Here is a 19,785-nt window from a genome sequence, read left to right as displayed (position 1 = left end):
GGGGGGTGGTGTTGGTGAGAGCTGGGAAGCCTCGTTAGTTCACCTCCCCCTGGCCAGGCTGGGTCTGAGTATTCCGCTCGGCATATCCTCCTGGGCTCTGTCCAGTGTGGTGCTAAATGGTTTGAACAGTGGGATGCCCATCGCTTGCCTGGAGGGAAAATTCCACACTTCGATACATCTCACTGGGAAGACATTTTTCCTTTGCTCTTTTCCATCCTGGGAAATGAAGGGGCTGTGGCCCCATCTAGGATTGCATTTCACCCTCCTGGTATTTACTCGGTTGGAATGGCTGTCGAAGATGATCATCATTTCTCTTCTTGAACTCGTCACTTAGCGGTAATAGGATAAAAATCTTTATGGTTGGAATGGCTAAGCATAAAAAATATTCATATTCCCTCAGAGTCAAGGCGATTCCACTAGCTCAGCACAGAGTTGGTGATTCCACGTCAAGGTGGAGGGTGGGGAGGGGAAACCCATCACAGGCACGTAGCTTTGCAAACAGGCTCGCCCATCCGCTGCATTCCGGTCACTCCTGTGCACCATTTTTCAACCCAGGAGTTTGTGAGCCTGGTGACAGTAGTTCTGAGAGCGCTTCACTCCAGAGCACTTCAGAGTTTCAAAGAGCTTTGAAGAGAATAGTGGCAGGAGTTTCCCAACAGCCTGGAATCTCAGCAGGAGAACTGTGTCTGCTGCCCTGAGAACCAGCTACAGGGCCAGGAAGGGGTTCTCGCCAGGGTCCGGGGGAAGAAAGACCACAGAGGCTGAGACAGCAGGCACCTCCGGGCCAGGATTCCTTCCTCTCTGGTCGCATGTCTCTTGCCTGCTGCCCCTGCAGGCTTTTCCGTCACCCCCCACACCCCAATTCTGGCCTTCTCCATGAGTTTCAGACAGATTTCCCTTATAGTTAATTCAGTAAACATTGGACCGCTTTCACTTTCTCACTGGCCCTAACTTATCATCATAGCAATCCTGGGAGATGCCCTAGGCAACACATCCCTGGGCAGCACAATATTCTGAGAGCCCCTGCTGGTGGGGGGACCAAGCTCAGTCTGAATCGGGAGCCCGCCCAAGGGGGTGGAGTGCAGTGTGGGATCTTAGCTCTGAGGCTCTGATATCCTTAGGGTAGGGTGTTGGGTCTTAGACCCGGGAGTTTACTCGGAGGTGAGGTGGAAGAGATGTGTGAATTCCAGTCACATTTTGCAAGACAGTTTGTTCATTCTCATTGCTGTATAGTATTCCTTTGGAGGAAAGTGTTACAATTTGTATATCTAGTCTACTGTTAATGCTTATTTAGGGTTTTTCCAGTGTGAGATTCTTCTGATAGAGTGCCTATGAGTAACCTTGTATTTATCTCCTGGTGAACAGGTGTATAGGTTTCTGTAGGGTGTGTCCCTGGCAGCTTTGCTAGATATTGTCAAACATCTAGGGAAGTGGTCATACCATTTCCACCCCAGCGGCAATGCAAGAATTCCAGCGGCTCTGCAGCTTTGTTGCTGGTTGTTTCTTTCTTTGTTGCTGTCTGTCTGTTTCATGTTAGCCTTTCTAGAGCCTGAGCAGTGGTATATCATTGTGGTTTAAGTCTGCCTTTCCCTGCTAATCAGTGAAGTGGAGTACCTTTTGCTAAGCATATTAGCTAACTGCATACTTGATCAAGGGTCTTGCCCCTCCCCTGTCCATCTTGCTATGCTCTCTGCCCAGGAACCAAACACAAAGCCTGGCTCTTAGTCTGTCCTCAGTAATCTGCTCCTATTCTGATTAGTCTCTGGCATTTTGTCCTGTATCTGGGCAGCGTGATAAAATGGGGGAAACAGCTGGACTGAGCATGAGAAGAGCTGAGTTTCATCTAAGTTACTTCCCAACTCCTCAGCTCTCTGGGTCTGTTTCTTCACCTGTAAGAAGTAAGAGAACTTCCCAGGTGATGCAGTGTGAATCTGCCTGTTGATGCAGGAGACATGGGTTTGATCCCTGGATCAGGAAGATCCCCTGGAGAAGGAAATGGCAACCCACTCCAGTATTCTTGCCTGGGAAATCCCATGGACAGAGGAGCCTGGCGGACTACAGTCCGTGGGGTTGCAGAGTTCGACATGACTGAACAACTGAGTGCAAACACACACACAAAAGAAGTGAAAAGTAGCTCAGAGATTGTGAATAAGGTTACCTCTAGCTCTGCTGCTGGTGGAAGATACTCTGCCAGTACATGCTGGAAGTGACTTGGAAAATGGCTCAGGTTGGAGGCAATTTCCAGATGCAGGGCGCCCTCTGACTCAGCAGCACCTCCTTGCTCCTCAAGGCCCTAGATTCATCCTCCTCACACACAGGAGGCAAGGGTCCCACAGAACCCGTAGGGACCCTTTTTATTTATTTATTTATTTATAAAAAAAAACATCCTTTTTATTTGCTGCCATGGCCATTTCCTTGCACAGCCTCCTCTTCCTTCTCGTGCCTTCCCCCCAGTGGAAGTGACCAGACTCCCTCCCATCTGAAGATCCAAATGTAAGCTGGTTTAACACCGTCTCTGCACTTATCTGAACATCTCAGGGTCTCTTAAACACAATGACAACAAAACTGTTTGCCCCTGGAGTTGACATGTCATGTGGAGGGCAACTTGACTGCAAACTACAAACTGACCTGCCCACGTTTTTCAGTCTAAGTATAGGAAGTTGGAACATGTGGCTTCTTTCCCTTTAAGACCCAGGATGCTGGCATGCTCTGTTACCATTACCCACTAACACTTTGAAGAACACTTATGGTGTGATGTCCCTAATGCAGAGAGAAACGAGGCTGGCAGGACTGGCTCGATGAGGCCCAGGGGATCTCAGGACACCTGCCACAATTTCTAAGTGAAAGGCTGAACCTTGTGGTGAGTTCCTCAGATAAGGATAATCACATCTTATATTTATAGGAGACTCTCCTAAGCCCTCTCATATCTCCTGCCCTTTATGTCCTCAGTACCCTCTGGGTGAAGGGGCCATTGTCACTTCTCAGTGGATGAAACAGAGGCCCAGGCAAGGCTACTGGTTGGCTAAGTGGTAGGTAGGTTTCCTCACCATGTGAGCTTGGAGAGAGAGCATCTTTGCCACTTACCATCTGATCCTGGTGTGAGTTACTCAACTCCTAAGCCTCAGTTTCCTCATCTTTAAAATGGGAATAATAATGGTACCCAGGGTTGCTGTGGGGGTAAGCAAAGCCATCCATGTCAAATGCAAAGCCTGGTCTTTAACCCCTCATAAGCATGTTGTGACTGTTAGCTGTGGTCACGGGCAGTCAAACTGGTATTAGTCTGAGGACCAGCATTGGCGCTCAGACCCTGGGGTCTTTTCACTGCTCCACAGCTGTGGCTAAAAGCAGGCCCAGGAGGTGGGTGTAGAGAGGGTGACTGAAACCAGGAGAAAGGGGCTACCTGGGTAAGTTTGGAGAGATCCTGGCTTGGCACCTGCCCCCCACCATGTTCTCCGAGAGCTAGGTAGGCAGAGGTAGAGGGGACGGAGGCAGGGAAGTTGTGCAGAGAGTGTCCTGCCTCAGCCTTGGCTCTCAGCACCCAACACTTCACTTGTCTGAATGTCAGACTTACTTTGAAAATGAGAACGTGAAGCAAGCCATGAGGCAATCGCAATGCGGCGTCTGGTAAAATTTGCACTTTTCAGATCCTAGGGATAGATGCCAAGGCCAGCAGAGGGAGTGATTTCAGGGCTGGGGGCCAGGAAGCACAAAATATGTTTGACAAGAGCTGAAAAGAGCAGAGAGGAGATGACAGCTGTGGGTGGGAGAAGCCGTGGGAAGGAGGCCACCCGTGTGGTCCTGGTGACAGACAGTGGGATGAAGTGACATGAGCCCTGGGCCCCAGGGTGCCAGGAAAACTCACTGAGGAATGTGTGATGTGACAGAAGGGCTCTGCTGGGGGACCTGTGGAATCATGTAGCAGCCGGGCTTCCATCTGGGCTGGCGAGGGGCACAATCAGCAGAGGCCCCTTGTGGAGTCCTGGGTGTCCTGGATGCAGTAAGAGGAGCCACTTCCTTTGGACTGAAGTGGATTGTATCCAACAGCTCTCACCTCCTGTGCTCACCTCACCCCCCCAGTGACCCTGAAGCCAGCCCCATCAGGCATCATTACCTCTGTTCTCCTGTTTTCCTGCTTCTCCCTGTCCCTCCTTGATTCATTAAGTAGACACTTCCTTTTTTCCCTTGCCACGAGCCTTGCTGAGCCTGCCTCTCAAGATATCAAGTACCCGGTCTGCTCTCATGTCTCCATCTCAGGGTAAGCCCACTGCCCACCCTGTGACTCAAGCCAAGTTCTTTGGTGTCCCCCCTCCTCGCCCACCTTTGCTTTGTGGAGTCTGCCTCCTGGATAACTCTTGGCTTCTGACTTTGCTCCCTGCTCACTGCTGCCCCCTCTACCAGCCCCCCTCCCACTGGGCTGTGGTCCCACACCCGTCCACCCTCCACGCCTCCTCCACGGACAGCGTCCCATAGGCGGATGCATCGAGCCTCATCCAAAACCCTGCCCTGCTGCCAGCTCACCCCGCCCCTGAAGCCATGCCCACCCCAGCCAGGCCCAGGCTCGCAGCTGCCTGACTGTGCATGAGGGTTTACGCCTTCTCGCCTTCTCATCTTCACAACCCTCTCTGCTCGGGATGCTCTCTCACCTTTCAGGAACCCGGGTGGGTGGGGTCCCCACTCCAGGGAGACATTGTGCCCCCTCAGGCTAAGTAGGGCAGCACCTCCCACTCCCGTGCTCACCTCTGAGCAGCACCCGTCACCCCAGTTTCAAGCTCTCCCTCTCCCCTCCTTGAATGACCTGGGCAGGCCTGTTGGCTTATCTTTGCACCCCCCTCCAGAGCCTCACAGAGTACCTGGCACTCAGATGCTTCATCAGTCTCAACTGATGACTGATGGATTCAAAGAACACCCCACTGGATTCATTCTCAAACGATCTGAAAACATCACGGTTTGCAAGTGCAGGCGTGGGAATGAATCCTCAGAGCAGAGGGAGAAAATCAAATCATGGGAAATTTAAAACCACCTTCACTCAACAAAGAATTCTCTGTGTTAGCACATAAATCCAGGACCATAATCAGCCAACATTTATTGATCAAACTATTCCCCTGACACGTGGTAGGCACCTTATATATGTTCTTTCAGTTAAGCCTCACAACAACTTTGCTATGATCCGGGGTTTAGAGAGGAGAAAAGTGACTGCAGTCAGTTGACTATCTGGCCCATGGGAACATCAAGCAGTAGAAACGTGGCCACTACCCGTGGAGAAGATGGCACAGCTGTGCAGAAGTGGGAGGGAGGCCAGGGATCCCGTGAAAAGTGCAATGGAGGCCCTGACCTAGGCTGAGCGTTGCACAAATGTTGTGCTGAGGCAGCTGTAGAAAGGATGATGGCTGGATGGGGAGGCATGGTGCAGTTATGACTAAGGAGGAGTGGACTGGGTTAGCAGGGCTAGAAGGCTCAGGTGAGAGAACTGTTGGGCAGGGCTGACACAATGGTGGGGGCTTTGGGATGCAGCCAAGGTTTAGCTTAGGTAACTACCAAAGGTAGGGAGACTTAGATATGTGAAGCAGGATGTGAGGAAGATTAATGTGGAAGGTTGTGGGGAAGGAATGAGATGAGGTACAGTCAGAAGGCTGTTGCAGCCCCACGGACCATGGAGGTGGGCCAGGGTTGGGCAGATGAAAGTGAGAATAAAGAGATGGAGGTAGAATTTGGTGCATGACTAACTTGGGGATGGACCAACGGTCTAGAAGGGTGTGGGCAGGCATGAGAAGTCTTAGCTTTTTACCTCCTCAGCTCAGACGTTCCACGAGGTCACCACTGTGAGTTCCTTGGAGGATAAGAGATGTTGGATGCCTGGCCTTCAAGCAGATCGTTCCAGATCTCACTGTGCTGGGTCTGACCACATCCCTGGAGTCACTAACTGCTTCAGTTAGAGGAACATTTCTCCCTTCAGGTAAAGGGAAGGAATGACTCTTCTCTGATCCTTTAGCTGGATTGTCTGATAAATACCAGGAAATAGCTCAGAGAAGATCAAGGGGAGACATCCTTCCTTCTGGACAGCCAGACTTGTGATTTTCCATCTTTCCAGTACCTTCCAGCATGCAGACTTTAAGAGCAAAGACAGAGAGAAAGGTCAATATGAACCAAAGGTTTTCAAGTGAGTGAGCTGGCTGACCATCAAGGGGCATTCTAGTGGAGCATGAGAGCTCAGAGTTGGGAGCCAGACCATCTGGTGTGACATCGAGATGTGGCTGCTTACTGACTGTGACCTCACAGTCTTCTCCACAATGGTCTCAGAGCACTTTCCCCAAGGAATGATTGTGCGGATTTAAAGCTCCTGGAAGAATACCTGAGACATAGGGTTCCATCACTGTTATCTATTATTACTACTGTGTAATGTGATTCAAGCACGACTAAAATAAGACTTGGAGAAGCCCTAGTCTCAGACACTGAGGAATCTTTTTCAGGAAACATTTCAAAAATAAGCCTTGGCCCACCTCCACACTTCCGGGTCCTGGCTAGACTCTGCATTTGTCTTTTGAGAACATGCTCCCCTGCACACACACGCGTGCACCCAGTTACCATCTGGGTGGTGCTTGGTACCAACTGACGTGAGGCCTGGCAGCATCCCAAGAGAAGCCCTTTTGCAGCTTCCTGAGAACAGCCGATCTTCTTGGAGAAAAGTCGCTGCTACTTCCCTGTGGTTTCCACCAGACCTCAGCATCCCACTCTCTTCAAAGGGGCCGCTCAACAAAAGACCAAAATTAGTTGTCTAGGAAAACACAGTGGTGCAGAGTGGAGCCATGGTCATCTCTAGGAGGTCTCAATGCGACCAGAGGTGCCCGCATTCTGCAGGTCAGCTGTGTGTCTTGAGCCCAGATAGCACGTGATTGCTTGGGTGGCAGCCATGCAGGTGGAGATAAATTGAGGCTGTGCTGTGCTGTTCTCAGTCATTTAGTCATGTCCCGCTCTTTGCAACCCCATGGACTGTAGCCAGTCAGGCTCTTTTGTCCATGGGGATTCTCCAGGCAAGGATACTGGAGTGGGTTACCATGCCCTCCTCCAGGGAATCTTCCTGACTCAGGGATCGAACCCAGGTCTCCTGCGTTGCAGGTGGATTCTTTACCATCTGAGCCGTTAGGGAAGCCCAAGAATACTGAGAATACTGGAATGCGTAGCCTATCCCTTCTCTAAGAGATCTTCTGGACTCAGGAATTGAACCGGGGTTTCCTGCATTGTAGGCAGATTCTTTACCAGCTGAGCTACCAGGGAAGCCCAAATTGGGGCTAGAGATTGGAAAAATCATACCAGCTCATTCATATCAGCAGCACCAAGAACAGAGCTGGGGATGTTGGTTCCAGAGCAAAGTGTGGTGATGTCGTGTCTCCTGTGTTTAGTGTCCACACTGTCTGTGAAGGGTGGACATAGGTGCATTGTTATTTAGTGGGACAAATTCTTGAACTATACTTTCAGATGCTATTTGATATATCTGTGCAGATCTGATCTGTAGAGTTGGGGTAAGGAGGAGATGCTGAGGGAAATTTTCTCAAAGCTTAATTTTACAATTTATAGTGCTTTTAATTATTCTGAGGTTGTGGCCTTTTGAGTATTTAAACACCCTTTCTTTGACGAAATAACAATGATGCTAGATGATGAGAGTCTTAAAATATATTTTTGCTGCAAATGAAAATGGTGCAAGCCTAATAATGGCCTTGATAATTTTTAAAAATTTTATTTTGCTCACATGAAAGAACCCAGTTATCTAGAAACTATTGTCTGACACTAATGTTGAAATTTTAATTTGCATTATATACAAGCTTTAGTAATGACCTAGGACAATGGTGTCTAATAGAAATAGATGTATGCCATGTAGGTAATTTAAAATTTTCTAATAGTCACATTTTAAAAAGTAAAATTTTAAGTGAAATTAGTTTTAATAATATATATTATTTTAACCCAATCACCTAGAGAAGAAAATGGTAACCTTCTCCAGTATTCTTGCCTGGAAAATCCCATGGATAGAGGAGCCTGAAGGTCTATAGTTCATGAGGTCGCAAAGAGTCAGATACAACTTAGCAACTAAACCACCAGCACTACCACCATCCATGGGTATCATTTTGACATATAATCAATCTAAAAATATTACTGATGAGATATCTTACGTTCTGTATCAGTGTTGGAAATCTTGTGTGTATTGCACACTTACAGTATATCTCCATTCTGATTTATCTCAAGTGCTCAATAGCCACCTGTGTCTGGTGGCTACCATATTGGACAGTGCAGGTCTGGGAGAAGAGAGCATCCAAGCTATAGTTTGGCAGTCCTACTGGATAGGATTTAGTCTCTTCCTTCCCATGTAAGGAAGCATTGTTCATCCCCAGGACTCACTGAACAAGGGGAACATTCCAGCGTTTTAAACTCAGCTGAGTATTTTCACTGCAACAGAGAATGCCCCAGAGCCTCCACAGGCACAAGATGACTATCCCAGATGTCTCCCTGGACAACCTGAGCCAGAGGCTCCCTGTTTTCCCCACATCGTACCATTCTCAGTTTTGGTGACTTGTTTGGTCTCCTCTGTATGACTCACCTTGGCACCTCACCCAACTTGCAGTTCTGCAACTTCCTTGAGCTGGTGTCACCTGTCACTTGGCAAGAGATATTTTTTCCTCTGGCTTTGACCCCATGAAAGCCTCACCTGCTTCCTCCCCTACTCATCCACCCACTCATTATTCAGACATTTATTGTATATGTCTACCATGTTTAGTCACCATGCCAGGTACTGAAGTTAGAACTACAAACGAGCCCTAGGTTTCACTGCAGCTAACAATCAGTAAAGGAGACAGACTAGTAGTTCCCAATGCCTGATCATAAACTGCACTGATGGGGGGGAGTGCAGAGTCCTAGGGGAGCACATTAGAAAAGCCTTAGATGTCAAGAAAGGCTTCCGGGGGAAGTACCTTCCAAGTCAGGATTAGAAGAGGAGAAAATATCCGGGCCTGGGAAGACAGGAGAGTGCATTCCAGACAGGTGGGAGGGAGGGCAGCACCTGCAGAGGTCCAGAGGGAGAAAGAGCAGGTCAGGCAGAACGTGGCTGAAAATTGGAGGATATGACGGGAGGAGCCAGAGGTGGTGCCAGGTCACCAAGGATGGTAAGCGGTGATTTGGAGTTTCAACTTTATTTGTGAGCACTTGGGCAGTGTTGAAACATGTTAAAGATTTACAGTTTGGAATGATCATTCTAGCTGCAGCATGCAGAAGAGATTGGATAGGGATAAAGTCAGCTAGGAAGTGGCTGCAATAATCCAGCAAAGATATGATGGGAATAGAGAGAAACAGCCAGGTCAAGAGATAAGTAAGAAGGATTGACAGAACTAGATTTAGTGAGATTGGATGTCGGGGAAGGGGAGGCAGGATTTGAGAATATCTCTTGGGTTTGGGCACATGGTAGGTGGTGAGTTGGGAAACATGGAAGGGTCAGCGGACTTGGACAAGGTGAGAGAGGCAGAGGGCAGCTGAAAAGGTCATCGCATGGGGTCGTTCAAAAGAAGATGTTCATCAGGTTAAGGTTAGGGTTGGGATCATTTGCAAACAGATGGGAAATTGAAGCCTTAGAAACAAGTAAAATAATCTAAAGAAAAGGAAGATTGAGAAGAGGATGGCTTAGGAGAGAATTTTGGAGGGGAACACCAGAATTTCGGAGGGGAGAAAGAAAAGGAAAACCAAATCAAGAAATAGCTTAAAAAGAGGAGAGCCATGCTAGGGTGATTTCACCAAAGCCAAGGGCAAAGACCCAAACATTTAATGATATGTGTGACCTTCAATCTTAACTACTACAGAGTTGACAAGCAAGATAAAGACTAAAAAGTTTCTGTTAGATTTAGCAACATAGATGACTTCTTGGGCTTTTGGCTAAGATCAAGTGTAGACTGAGTGACATAGAGAAATAATAGGGAGTTTGGTGGGAATGTTTTGAAGGAAGAGGCTGATAAAGGGCACTGAAAAGCAGTGGCCAGTAACCCTGTATGGACTGGGGCTGCTGTAAACCATCTGAAAGTACCCCTGTGACTCCCCCACCCACAACCAAGCCTAAGTGTTTTAAGGAAACAGTAAGTTCTAGGAGATCTTAACTTGGCCACTACCTAGTAGCGTGACCTTGGCGGGTCAATTCATTCATTGTTCTGGGCCTCAGTTTACACATCTTAAAAAAAGGGAGGTGGAAGCAGTGTTTTTTTAAAACCTGTGTCCTACAAAATTCTGTGTGGTAGGATGTTAGGTGGTTCAGTATATCCCTTAAATATGGAGTCCCCGTTATATGTGAAGGATTACAGGGCAAGGTCAAAGCTTGGTAAACAGGGGCTAGCAGAAGTCTCAGTGTGCAAGGATGAATCACCAAAAAAGTAATCTAATAGTTTTCCAGTATTTCTAATGCACCAAACTTCTCTGACTCTTGTAGACTTTCTAAAAATATATTTATTTATTTATTTGGCTGTGTCAGGTTTTATTTGCGGAGTGTGGGCTCCAGAGTGCACAGGTTCAGTAGTTGTGGCTTGTGGGCTTCGTTGCCCAAAGACATGTGGGATAGTGGTTCCCTGACCAGGGATAGAACCTGCATCCCCTACGTGGAAGACAGATTCTTAACCACTGGACTACCAGAGAAGTCCCAACTCTTATAGACTGTATTCACAGAGCATGCATAGACTTCCCTTGGAAATACAGTCCAGCAGCTCATAGTGTAGGAACTAATCACCAGAGGAGCTCTGTGGTCCTTTCCCATCCAGCATGGCAGCGGTCCATGAGTTTGTATGGAGCCAAAGAGGGAAAGATCTTCCGTCTACTCTGGGCTGCAAAATAGAGACAGAGACTGAGCCTTTGGGGGCCTCCAGACAATGTGGCCCTTTACATCCTGGTGACTCCCTGCCCCAGTTAGCTTCCCAGTTTGTCAGCAAAGACCCTTTGGGGCATTCTTACAGTACATCGCCAGGAAAATGCAGAATTGACTTAGGAAATCACCATTCTGATCTACAGCCTGCAATTAATAATGATAGTGGAAGTGCTCTAGAATTGTCAAGATGTAGGTTTTTCTTATAAACCTGATGCTAAAAGAAGTAGATGGCTAAGAAACCTAGAGGGTCCTCTGAGAAACGGGGAGTGAACTGCAGACCTTGAGCTGGCCTGACTGATCCAACCAAGAACAAGGTGATGGTTGGTGCAAGGGAATGTTTTTATTGGCCTAAGTAGGCCCACACTGAGAACAAGTGCTCTGCCCAGTGGCCTTGTGTTCACGGAATGGAGGGATGTCCGTGATGCCATCTAGGTCAATCTTTCTTAACTGAACTTCTGCAAGTGAATTAGGCCTTAAAGCCCTCTGACATCATTGTAGGAAATGCATTAACTTCTCTGTGCATGGAAGGGTACTTACTAGTTATGCACCATCCATGGGAGAAGAGAGACACTGCAACAGTTTTTCCATGGATTGTGATTCATATTAAGAAGTCCTCAAGAGCTGAAATTAGACTGCAGCCATGAAATTAAAAGATGCTTGCTCCTTGGAAGAAAAGCTGTGACAAACCTAGAGAATGTATTTAAAAGCAGAGACATTACTTTGCTGACAAAGGTCTGTGTAGTCAAAGCTATGGTTTTTCCAATAGCCATGTATGGATGTGAGAGTTGGACCACAAAGAAAGCTGAGCACTGAAGAATCGATGTTTTTGAATTGTGATGCTGGAGAAGACTCTTGAGAGTCCTCTGGTCTGCCAGGAGATCAAACCAGTCAATCCTAAAGGAAATCAATCCTGAATATTCACTGGGAGTACTGATGCTGAAGCTGCAATACACTGGCCAACTGATGCCAAGAGCCAACTCATTAGAAAAGACCCTGATGCTGGGAAATATTGAAGACAGGAGGAGAAGGGGACAACAGAGGATGAGATGGTTAGATGGCATCACTGATGCAATGGACATCAGTTTGAGCAAGCTCCAGGAGATGGTAAAGGACAGGGAGGCCTGGCGTGCCTCATTGCATGGGGTCACAAAGAGTCAGACACGACTGAGTGACTGAACAACTACAAAAGAGCTGAACTATGAATATTGGAACACCCCCCGAAGGTATCCCTTAAGAACTTCCCTCTCTATACTGGGACCTTAGGAATCCCATACCTAACAACATCTTGATGCCAGCAGAGCATGAATGAAGGGTCCAGTGGAGGTTCTGGAGCTCCATGCTGGGAGAATTGTGATGCCTTTGCATAGCTCTTCTACTAAGTACCCTAGGGGATTTACCTTTGACTCCACAGGGAGTGAGAAACCCTGGTGAAGTTGGTTTTTCAGGAGCTAAAACCAATGAAGTTGGTTTCCATTGTCTGTTGCTACATAACAAATTACCACAAAATTTAGTGCCTTAAAGTAATGTTTATTGGGATTTCCCTGGTGGTCCAGTGGTTAAGACTCTGCGCTTCCACTGCAGGGGATGTGGGTTCGATCCCTGGTCAGGGAACTAAGATCCCACATGCCACAAGGTGCAGCCAAAAAAATAATAATGCTTATCATTTCAGAGTTTCTGTGGCTCAGGAATTCAGGCATGGCCAAGGTGGGTCCTTTCCTTTAGGGTCTCTCACAGGCAGTGTTCAAGGTATCATCTGGGGCTGCAGGTATCTTAAAACATATCTTGGGGCACGTTTCGGGTGGGGGGCCCTCTTCCAAGTTCACTGACATGGTTGTTGGCAGAATTCGGTCCATCACAGGCTATGGACCAGAAGCCCACTCTCAGTTCCTTGCCATGTGAGGCTCCCCATCATGGCAGCGTGCTTCAGCAAAGCATACTAGGCCCAAAGGAGGGAAGTCACCGTCTTTTGTGACCTAATCATAGAAGTGACATCCCATCATTTTAACTGTAGTCTGTCCCTTAGAAGCAAGACACCAGGTTCCGTCCACAAGGAGGTAGGGGCTGGGGGCCTTCAGCTGCCCAGCCCAGAGCCCAGCCGAGTTCCTAAGCAGTTCACTTCCCGCCCTGGCCCATTTACCTCCTTCCCAGGACACTAGAATTTAATTATGCACTCAGCAATTCAAAACATGGCTGGGTCAGGGAATAGCAGATCTCACTGTTATTTTAAGTGTCTTTAATGAGAGGCAGGATTTCTATAACACTAAGTGAGGGTGGCTGTGGAGGAGGCAAGGAGTCAGAACAGTATATGTTTATGTGAATGAACAAATTAATCTGCATGTGAAATCCCAGTGAAATTGACATGAAATAAAAATTTCATGCCTTACAGTGTATCAGTGTTGCCCATGAAATGAGATTAAAAGGAATTTCTGGTTTTACCAGCTGTCGTACTTTTTAGACTGCTTGTGTTTTTCTCTTCCGAAGAGTCAAGTTTGAACCTAGAGGCCGGTCACAGATTTGGCATTTCATAGTTTTAGGTCATCTTCCTTTTCCTCCTAGCTGAGAGTGGACTTTCTTGCATAGAACTGAGCTGGGGATGGAGTAGGTGTTCTTGGTCCCGGTGCAGAGGAAGCTGACATTCTGGAAGAGTCATTGGGCCAAAAGCTCTTCCCCTTTTGTCCTTGCTTTGTCATTTGCATCACTTTTGGGGAAGTGTTGGAGGCAGGGGAATGGGGAGGAGATGTGGTCCCCGTGGGGCTCTTCTGGGCTCATGTGGAGGACACGGGGGACAGAGATGAAAGTGGGGAGCAGGAAGGCTGTGCCCCAACCAGCTGCGTGGGAATCTAGATCATCACTCCCCTGGGGACCGTGTTCTGCTGGAAACTAGCCCCACCCCCGCTTTCCATCTTATGCCTGCTTCCCTTGGCCTTTGTGACCTTAGAGTTCAGGCAAGTGGCCCATGTGGAGATGAGAACCCAGTTGTTTTGTATGCCTGATCTGGCCTGTGGAGTGAGTGCTGGACCTTCGGAAACTGGAGGGACAAACCATAGCTTTCTGTTTAAAAACAGGTTCACATGCCTCCCAGGGCATCGTTGAAGTCACCCTGCACCTGCCTTTTCAGGCTCCATCTGGGTGTTAGGGAGCCTCTGTTAGGATGTTCCTGTGGCAGCTCAGTTGGCAGTGTCCCGGTCTTCCTGTGGCTACCCGGAAACGGCAAGCAAGCTGGCCCTCCCTGCAGGGTCCTGGAGCTTGGGAAAAAGTGCGCCTTGGGGTGGTGATGAGCCCAGCGGTCCACACGGTGTGCAGGGCACAGAATACACTGCAGGGACAGCTGGCGGCCAGTGGCACGGAGGTGGTGGTGTGGTGACATGGACATGTGGCAGGCCTGGGCTCACTAGCTGCAGCGAGTCACCTAATCTCTCTGTGTCTCAGCCTCCTCCTGAGTGAATCCACACAGTGCCTCTCCATCCTCCACCCCTACCCTTGTAGGGCTGTTGTGAGCATTAAATATGCAGGTGCTCAGGACAGTGCCTGAGCAGGGATCACTAAATGGTCATTTAAAAACCTTCCCTGACTGATACAGAGTGAAATAAGTCAGGAAAAAAAAACACCAATACAGTATACTAACGCATATATATAGAATTTAGAAAGATGGTAACGATGACCCTATATGTGAGACAGCAAAAGAGACACAGATGTAAAGAACAGTCTTTCAGACTCTATGGGAGAAGGCGAAGGTGGGATGATTTGAGAGGGTAGCGTTGAAACGTGTATATTATCATATATGAAGCAGATTGCTGGTCCAGGTTCGATGCATGAGACAGGGTGCTCAGGGCTGGTGCACTGGGATGACCCTGGGGGATGGGATGGGGAGGGAGGTGGGAGGGGGCTTCTGGATGGGGAACACATGTGCACCCGTGGCTGATTCATGTCAATGTTTGGCAAAAACCACTACAATATTGTAAAATAGCCTCCAATTAAAATAAATAAATTAATTTAAAAAAATAATAAAAACCTTCCCTGAGGCGGATCATTTCATCACAGCAGTCACTACCCAGCTCCCAAGTGATGAGAGCTTGGCCCAGTATGTCCCACCCCAGGCCTGTCTGATTTCCACTGTGTCACGCTGCGTCTTTGCGTGACCTTTCCCCTTTCTCTAACTGCTCTCAGCCTCCCCTCTGGGACACTAGAGCCTCCCTTCAAGATTTTGCCTTCTGAACACAGAGGATTGTCAGTTCTGGACATATTAGTAACAGTAATTATGCTGTCCTCTCTGCTTCAGAGTTACTGAGTCTGCCTCTTCATCAATCCCTACTGCTTTTACACTCGAAAATAAAATCCTGAATGTTCATAATTGATGACCACTTCTTTTCTTCCATAAGGGTGTCATCCTGCAGGGGAAGACTGTGTGTTCAAGAAGTAGAGGACCATGGTCGTAGCCCCGGCAGGCACACTGTGGGCAGGCCCGGCCGGAGCCCTCCTGCCTGATGATAAAATGGGGATGACGATCATTAGAACACTCTGTTTACGGGCCACTGTCAGTTTAATGAGCTTATGCAATAAAATAAAAGGCATGTGCACACATTACATTTCTGGGATAACTGACAGCCATCCTCGCTTGGTGTGTTTCTAACATCCCCGCTTTGGCACCTGTTCAGGTGCAGAGATGCGGCGGCGTAGGCAGCAGAGCAGTGATTGGCTGGTGGAGAGGTGGAAAGAGATGGAAGAAGAAGCTCTGACCCCGTGCCAGGGGTTAGCATCTCAGAGCACCTCTCTGGAAGCATCCTTGGTGGATAACTGATGGTGAACACTCAAGAAATGGATGGTTAGGATGCACTGGGAGACCCACCTGAACTTGCAGAAATGAAGTCAGTTGACTCTTTAAAAAAAAAAAAGAAACAACCCATGGAAAATCAGCTCAGAGGAGCGTGCATTATTCAGGAGCTGCTGTGGCAGTCAGGATGGCAGCTCCGGGCTGGCATCTGTCTGCACACACAGTGGTGGTCCCGCCCTTCCTCCCGATTCCACCCCACCCCCAATATTTTCTGCTCACAGCTCTTCTCTCCAGTAAAACCCCTGAATCTTTAATAAATTATAAACATGCTTTCTCGTCCATCTGCCGGCGCCAGATCTCAGTGTTGGCAGCCGTCTCCATTCCCCTGGTGCCCCTAATAGATCTCGCTGTTTGATTAATCTTTTAGATCCTCTCACAGAAAGCCCAGGCACCTTCTGACTCTCCTCACGGCAACCAGTTTTAAGGACTTTTCCAGGCACCTCGGCCTTGTTGCTGCCAGTGCCCGGGGCTCGTTCCTAAGTGGTTCTGCAGCTCCCCCTGGACCTTGAAGGGCAGGCAGGTGGCTTGGGAAGGGGGGCCCTGCCCAGCATCAGCTCCTTGGGCTCCTGCGCCTTTACCTGGATGAGGTCCCAGAGGGATGCTAGGGACAGATACCACGTTAGAAGTCACAGAACCTGGATGCAGCCCATCTCGGCCACTCACCAGACGTGGGATCTTGAGCAAGATCCCAAGCCTCAGTTGTCCTCTGTGGAGTAGAGGTTCTCAGAGGACGTTGTGAGGGTCAGAGGAGACAAAGGATGAGTCCAGGCACTTGAGCTGTGAGCAGGGGTGGGAGGAAGATACTACCCTGTGCCAGGAGCTGTGAGGCACCTCCCTCCTAGAGCTCACCTTTCCTGGGCCTGTGCACACAGGAGGCACTCATGGGGCTTCTGCCTTGCCTCCAGGAAGGGCCTTTGTCCTTCATCCTGCAGGCGCAGGAGGCTGGAGGGGGCTGAGGCCCAGGAGCACAGCAGCACAGGTGCCCACGGAGGCCTGTTACACTACCAAGTTCAGCCCAGTTTAGAAGACTGGATTGTATTGTCTCCAAGCCCCTTCCTTGGCTGAACTCTTGAGTTTGCAGTTCTAGTCCATAAACATTGAATGTAGCCTGGAGGGACAGTTCAGCCACTGTGTAGTCATAACAGTAATAGTTCTCACCACCATTTATTAAGCAGCTGTGAAATACCACATGTTTTGCCTGCATCCTCTGCAGTCTTCACCTCTTCTCACAGGTGATAATATTAAAGGTCAGAGAAGAGGAAGGACATGTCCAAAGACACACAGCCAGTTTTTCAGCAGATCCAGGATTTGCGTCAGCGTCACAGCCCAGGTTTCTTTCTCTAACACGGATTCTACATTCTTTGCTCTCTTCTCCCCCTCTTGCCTCCCAGTGCCCCTCACCCACTGTGGGACAGGGCAGAGCCACTCACCGAAGGTGCCTTTCCAGCCCATGCAAGACTTGGCTCCACCTGATGGGAGAAGGAGACTGCAGGCTTCAGTGTGATGTTCAACATCATGATAGTTATTATTTGTCAAGCTAATTACCTAACATTGTCACAATCTAGGGGGGGAAATCTACAACTTAAAAATTATCTCCACTTTCCAGATGAGTCTTAGAAAAGTATTAATAAATGTGGACACCCAGCCACACTTTGGAGCCTCAACTGCAGAATGGCTTTTGCAGCATTTCGTTCGAATCAACCACACTTATTGAATGTCAGCTACAATCAAAGCTTCTGATTACTGATGCTTGGAGAAGCTTGAGCAGGAGAGCCGTGGGCCCAAGCCCTGTTTTACAGATAAGCAGAGAGCAGCCTGGAGAGGTGAGTGGTTGACCCACTATCTCACAGCTGCTCAGTGGTATCCAGACCCCCAGGGCCAGTATTCTGTGAGCTGCTTCCCTGGGCATCTGGCTTGCAGATCCAAAAACTGTGCTGTGATGGGGATGCTGTACCCCATATCTCTCCATCCGTCCCTATGTCACACTGAGACCCAGCACCTCCTCCTCCATAAAGCCTTCTTTACTCCCCATTTGGGGGCCCACCTCCCTCTGCTCCCCTAGCACCTGTGGGGCCATACTCTGTCTCCCAGCTGGATGCCTCCAGGGCAGGAAAAGGGGCCTGTCCAGCCTTGCTCAGGTCCTCTGTGTTCAGGGTTGGCTCTTACAGGAAAAAGTGTTCAAAATTATCACGGAGGCAAAATGGGTGTCAGGCCCATTGGCCTAGGATTGAGGTTCTTAAGTGTTTCAGTCCACAGGCTTCTTTGAGAATCTACTAAACGCTATGAGCCATCTTCCCAGGAAAAAAACAAACACATATTCATATACAACTTTGCAGATGATATCAGAGGGCTCACAGTCCCCTTGAAGTCCATCCTTGGGTCTCTGGACCCCAAAAACCCCACACTTGGAAAGAAATTGAAAAACAGGCAGAGGACATGTTTGACTCGCCGAACATCTCTTATTTACATCCTCATTTACTACCCCTGGAACAGTGAGAAATGGGAGGAGGCATTACCCAGGGATTGCCCCTGGTGGCACCAGCCTCACTAGGTGGGTTTATTTCCATTATTATAGTAATTTTCAGGCTGCGGGCTACAATTTTCACTTGCAGTGGGGTATTAAATTGAAATTACCCTAAATGTAATTGTCATACAAAACGATCCTGGACACAGAGAAATGAATGTCTTTTCAATGTCGGTTTATTGCATATGCCGAGTTTTAGGGCTCAGCCTCTTTAAACAAGCCAGATTTTCATGTATGTATTGGGGTGACAGGAGGTTGGGAATCAGCATGGTGTGGTGGGCTGGAGCTGCTGGCCCAGAATGTGGTGAGACCTTGGCAGGCCGAGATTGGCACCGACTGGGCTGCAGAGCCTGAGTTTGAGCGTGGGCTTGTGAGGCTGCCAGGAACCACTGTGCAGTGCCTCAGGGATGCGGGAAGTCCCACACTGATGTTCTGTTGTTTTTCAGTTGCTCGGTCATATCTGACTGTTTGCGACCCCATGGGCTGCAGCATGCCAGACTTCCCTGTCCTTCAGTATCTCCTGCAGTTTGCTCAAACTCATGTCCATTGAGTTGGCCATCCAATCATCTCATCCTCTGTCACCCCCTTTTCCTCCTGCCCTCAATCTTTCCCCGCATCAGAGTCTTTTCCACTGAGTCAGCTGTTTGCATCAGGTGGCCAAAGTATTGGAACTTCAGCAGCAGTCCTTCCAATGAATATTCAGGATTGATTTCCTTTAGGATTGACTGGTTTGATCTCCTTCCTGTCCAAGGGACCCTCAAGAGTCTTCTCCAGTACCACAGTTGGAAAGCATCAATTCTTCGGCACTCAGCCTTCTTTAGGGTCTGTGTGTTAGTCGCTCAGTCATCTCTGACTCTGCATTCCCATTAAGTATAGCCCGCCAGGTTCCTCAGTCCATGGAATTCTTCAGGCAAGAATACTGGAGTGGGTAGCCATTCCCTTCTCCAGAGGATCGTCCCAACTCAAGGAATGAACTGGGATTTCCTGCATTGCAGGTGGATTCTTTACCATCTGAGCCACCAGGGAAGCCCTCAAATGGCCTGTACATCCACTGAATTCGACTCTAAGTGCAAGTTCCCTGAGGTCGGTAGGAGAGCCAGCTAATCATTCTCAGAGCTTTGTTTCCGCGCAGTAGGGCCAGGTGAGGCTTTGGGGTCTTACATGGTGCTGTGTAGCTGAGGTAGCCCCACCAGACACGTGATGCCCACGGTTCCAGCTCTTTGTGTCTGCTCTGTCTCTAAAGCCCTTCCTGTCCCTTTCCTCCCCTAGATGCACCCTGCTGGTGTACGGCGCCGACCTCCCTTCCACCAGTATCATCATCACCTTCCACAACGAGGCCCGCTCCACGCTGCTCAGGACTGTCCGCAGGTGAGAGCCTTCCTGTCCATCAGCCTCCGGGCCGGCACTCAGAGAGGGCGTGTCTGCCTACCGGGGACTGGCTCCAGTGTTTCTAAGCACCCACCGGGCGCTGCTCAGCACAGGCCACGTGCGTCCACGAGGGTAGTCACTCCTCACACTCCTATGAGGGTGGCTTTTATCCTGTTTTAT

The 19,785-nt window shown here is 48.9% G+C and overlaps 1 protein-coding gene across 1 annotated transcript in view; it reads left to right on the top strand.

Annotated features, from left to right (window-relative positions):
- The window catches only part of GALNT14 (polypeptide N-acetylgalactosaminyltransferase 14), a 220,215-nt gene that overhangs the window by 147,697 nt on the left and 52,733 nt on the right, over positions 1–19,785 (top strand). Inside the window, exon 3 of the mRNA XM_043917622.1 lies at positions 19,507–19,605. Within this exon, the coding sequence (XP_043773557.1) occupies positions 19,507–19,605 (99 nt within the window). The remainder of the gene's footprint in view (positions 1–19,506; positions 19,606–19,785) is intronic.

This window comes from Cervus elaphus, chromosome 11 (assembly GCF_910594005.1).
Source record: "Cervus elaphus chromosome 11, mCerEla1.1, whole genome shotgun sequence".
Taxonomy (NCBI): domain Eukaryota; kingdom Metazoa; phylum Chordata; class Mammalia; order Artiodactyla; family Cervidae; genus Cervus; species Cervus elaphus.
Note: the sequence above shows the minus strand (reverse complement) of the source record. Positions and strands in the feature narration are given on the sequence as shown.